The 4,332-nt window shown below is 40.8% G+C and overlaps 1 protein-coding gene across 1 annotated transcript; it reads right to left on the bottom strand.

Moving 5' to 3' along the window:
- Positions 1-2,901, bottom strand: mrps12 (mitochondrial ribosomal protein S12). The gene is made up of 3 exons (XM_008291741.1): positions 2,726-2,901; positions 1,708-1,764; positions 1-768 (listed from the first exon to the last, which is right to left on the bottom strand). The coding sequence occupies exons 2-3, from the start codon at positions 1,754-1,756 to the stop codon at positions 386-388; spliced, it is 432 nt and encodes a 143-aa protein (XP_008289963.1). The 5' UTR covers positions 1,757-1,764; positions 2,726-2,901; the 3' UTR covers positions 1-385.
- Positions 2,902-4,332: the final 1,431 nt, after the last annotated feature.

The raw sequence follows: 4,332 nt of genomic DNA, 5'->3' as shown, positions 1-4,332 counted from the left end.
TTGAGTTTGACTTTGTAATCAATACAACACACATTTGTCATATTTTTCTTTTTTGATATATGATTTTATTGTTTTATTCTTGTCTTTCTGCTGTTTTTCTGCCTTTCGTGGAAAATGGCGTATAAATAACACTTCAGTTGTGAATAAAACAGACTGAGAGCCAGATGTTTTCACCAAACGTCACAGCTGACGCCTGAAATCCCGCAGCAGCTTCGACATCAAGACTGAAACCAGAATACTGGAGGCACACTGACGGACATGGAGTCAGCAACACATTGACACCAAATGCTCAGGTGTCCACGTAGTTCTGGTCCAATAAAACTGTGACATTTAGGAGTGAACACATTTATTGACAACAAAGCCACCGCCCCCCACAGTCAGTCCCTCACTGCTTCTTCTTCACCACATGAGCACAGTCATATTTGCCTCTGACCACGGTGAGTTTGACGCCAGGCAGGTCCTGCGTCCGGCCGCCCTGCACCAGCACCACGTTGTGCTCTTGCAGGTTGTGTCCCTCCCCGGGGATGAAAGCAATCGCCTCCTTCCCATTGGACAGCCGCACCCGAACGCACTTCCTGTTGGCAGAGTTGGGCTTCTTGGGCTTTCGGATCATCGTCTTCAGGATCACCGCCTTCATCTGGGGGCAGCCGAACAAGGCGCCCACAGATTTAGGGGGCTGTTTGGGTTTCCCCTGGCGGTGCATCTGGTTGAGGGTGGCCATCGTCCTGGAGAGGAGGGGGCCCGTCCAGGCAGAGGCATGCTGGGACGCTGCAGGGATGAAGACGTATAAAAAATAAACATTTGAATTGATTGCAAAATCCTCAAATAGCATCCCAGTTCATAGAATCTCTCTCGATGTTTAACAGTTTGTTTTGATAAATTCAGTTTCATTTCCACAGCTTGAATTTAATCAGTGTAGCACGAGTCAAGTCAGTTGTTCCGCTTTCCTTTTTATCCATAAACCACATTGACTTACAACAAACGAAAGTCAGTATTTTCTCCAGAATCTTCACATTAACACCACAAACCTGCCCGCAGGTTTGAAAGGCATGTTATCTTTAATAAACAATTGGCAAAATGACAAAAGGACATGTTGATTCCAAGTTTTTACTTTTTTGTATCAAAGAAATTTAACTTTAGTTCTTTCCTTTCTCTGATTTCTGTCATTCTGTGTCATGCTGCACAGAAGACATTTCTGAGTTCTCTTTCCTCCGAGTCATGGTTGTTGTTTCCATGGAGGTGCAGGACTTGATATTGCAGTGAAACACAAACCTGCTGTTGCTTTGTAACTAAGAAAAACTATTTCCAAACCTTGTTTTATTTCTGTTACAACCAAATGCTCCATGTGGACATTAAGGCCATTTAAAGGGTTTTTGAACATTTTCTTTCAACACCAAAAAAATCTTTTACTACAGCCCCTTTTAGACATGCAACATGGAACATTGTTGGGTTCATCAATACGTAAAAATGACGACATTCTGTCACTGAGACCCTTTTCACACATCACTTCTCCATTAATGTCCCTCATGACTGCATTCACACAGAACCAACCACACTGCTGCTGTATGCGCATTTATCATTCACACCAGACTAGTTCATAGATTTGAATTTCAAAGTCCAGTTTATTTCTGATTTCTCTGACAGTGAAGCTGAATTTTAGGACTTAACCGGAGGACAGCAGTGATGCATTGTTGACTGTGAACTCACCTTGAAACAGTGACGTCAGCACCGGTCTGAGGCTCCACAACGAAGACATTCCTGAAACTAAAGACAAAACTCTGTAATATCTGCTGATTTCATCAACCCAAACATTTGTTCAGATACATTTCCCAGCAAATAAACCTGCAGCTAATCAATAGTTTTCCTGTTGAATAATCAGTTGATTATTTTCTACATTTCCTGATGAGTTGTTTGATCTTTAAAACATCAAAAAATGTCCTAAAATGTCTTGTTCTGTCAGTGGAGGATCAGTTTAATGTCATAGAGGAGGAAATAACCCTGAAAATATTCACATATAAGAAACTGCACAGAATTGAGACTGTTTTTATTAAAAATAAATAAATACTTTGCACTTTACTTGAGTATTTCCATTTTCTACTAATTCTTCACTATATGCATCTGATCACTATGGTTCCTTTGTGGATTTCATTGAATTTAATAAAAGTAAATGTAAGTTAAAAAATACACACACATACATGTATAAAAGTATGTGTGCACAAATGACCATCCTGCTTAAGTCGTGGTTCATATTGCAGTAACACACACAACAGCATTGTGGGGTTTTTATGCAGTTCTAATCCTTTCTGTTGACCAGCTTCTCTTGAAAACTTTTCCTCAGTCGTGTGCTCGCTGTAGGGACCCATAGACGTGGATAATACAGAAAACTACTTATAATTAAACGATCTGCTGAAACACACTTATGCCGAATTTAACAGTAACTTCTGATGATGCTCAGCTCATGATGCACAAACCGAACCTGGTCCCTGGTCTGGGACTTTTGAGGAGCAACAAACTGTGAAATGTTGGATTTTTTTAAACGGAGTCTGGTGGTGGGTCGGTCGTTTTACTGAGGACAGTGTTGGTTTTAAACACATGTAGCTGCTGATGAATTCAGCAGACAGTTCAACGAATTGAACAGTAATTTAGGATTTAAACCACCGTTAGAATGCTCGGCTAACGTTAGCTAGCTCGCAGAGGTTAGCTGTAGTTTCAGCGCTTTGCTCACCTGCACGAAGAATCCCGGATCAACACGCAGCTCCGTCAGGTTACGGGAGAAGATCCGGGTTGATCAAACTGAACCTATAATCACTTTTCACCTTTTTGAATCTCATTTAAATAAAAAATCCGTGAAGGACATCACATCTGAGCTCGAGCTGCTTCACCCCGGTGAACCGGAAGTACTCTTTCGTCGCGCATGTGCTTCTGAATTTTCAGAATAAGACACGAGCTCTTTAAAAAAAGGGGGCCGTGCCTTATTTAAGTTTTATTTTGAAAGCAGAATTGAAATAATGTTTCTGGAATGTTTATAAAAACATTCAAATCATAACATTCTGAAATTCAAATCATAACATTCTAACATTTAAATCATAAATGTCATAAATATCATGATATTTCAAAGTTCAAATTATAACATTCAGAAACTCAAATATATCAACAAAATTTTTGCAGATTGTCATTAAGTGAGTCTTAATAGAAAAACAAAATACAGGAAACAAATTCTAAATTGGATCAAATACATCAGGAGCTGATAAAGTCGAGTTTCAACTCGCCTCCTGAGAAAGAATCACCACAACAATAAAAGCTCCAGCGGCTATTTAACTTCTTCTCCTGACATGTAGCTAATACTTGAAATACATATTTAACATATTAATACTTTAAGTGAATTAATAATTCAGCCTCTGAGGTGGACGAAGCAACAACCATAAAACGTTCCTGTAATCTGATATATTAACAGAAGTGAAACTTCTTTATGTGAAACTTTTTTTTTTAGAACATCTTCAGTTATCCTACTTTTAAGGAGACAAGTCTCAGAACTTAAGGAAAACACTGAAAGCATTCGTAGAACTCTGCAGAACCTTCTCAGACATATTTGGAACAAAATATTTCTAACTAGGTTTGATTATTTGCTCCACCAAAAGATGGAAACCCTTCAGAAATTCTCAGATCAAGGAACTTTGTCATCTTTAATAACCTTGGTGGGACTTTTTCTGGACAGATTTAAGTTTTTTTTTTGCTCATGTCTGGTTCATGTTGGGGGCTGCAGGGTGTTGGTAGCACTGTTGCCTCGCAGCAAGAAGGTCGCCGGTTCGCATCCTGGTGGAGTCTCCATGTTCTTTCTGTGGTTTGTGTGTTCTCTCTGGGTTCTCCGGCTTCCTCCCACACAGTCCAAAAACATGTTGAGGTTAATTGGTGATTGTAAATTGTCCGTAGGTGTGAATGTGAGTGTGCTTGGTTGTCTGTCTCTAAGTGTAGCCCTGTGATAGACTGGTTACCTGTCCAGGTGAACCTGCCTTCACCCTGAGTCAGCTGGGATAGACTCCACCCCCTAGATGATGGATGGATGTTTCATGTTGCCAAAACCCCACGAAAAGCCTCATCACATATTCCAGGTGAGCTGAGCTTCACCTGGCTGATCATTTCTGACTGCAGTGAGTCAGACTGATGTTGTCAGGGTCCACAGATCATCGATCGCTGATATCAGCTCTGATTAGACCCACTGGCCTCCAGGTGAAGGTCTCGTCCTTTGCAGCACATCAGCAGATCTCTATCAGAGTTACACATTAAGCTGGCTGCAGGTGTGCATCTCAGGAGAAGCCTCGCCGAGCTGCAGTC

The sequence above is a fragment of the Stegastes partitus genome, unplaced genomic scaffold (genome assembly GCF_000690725.1).
Source record: "Stegastes partitus isolate 25-593 unplaced genomic scaffold, Stegastes_partitus-1.0.2 Scaffold760, whole genome shotgun sequence".
Classification (NCBI taxonomy): Eukaryota; Metazoa; Chordata; class Actinopteri; family Pomacentridae; genus Stegastes; species Stegastes partitus.
This window is presented reverse-complemented; position numbering and strand designations above follow the sequence as displayed.

What these genes read in the sequence shown, in the direction of transcription:
- mrps12 (XM_008291741.1), bottom strand. Translation starts at nt 1,756, where the DNA reads ATGTCTTCGTTGTGGAGCCTCAGACCGGTGCTGACGTCACTGTTTCAA. An exon ending in GCTGACGTCACTGTTTCAAG is followed by an intron (nt 769 to 1,707) that starts GTGAGTTCACAG and finishes TCATCCCTGCAG; the next exon opens with CGTCCCAGCATGCCTCTGCC.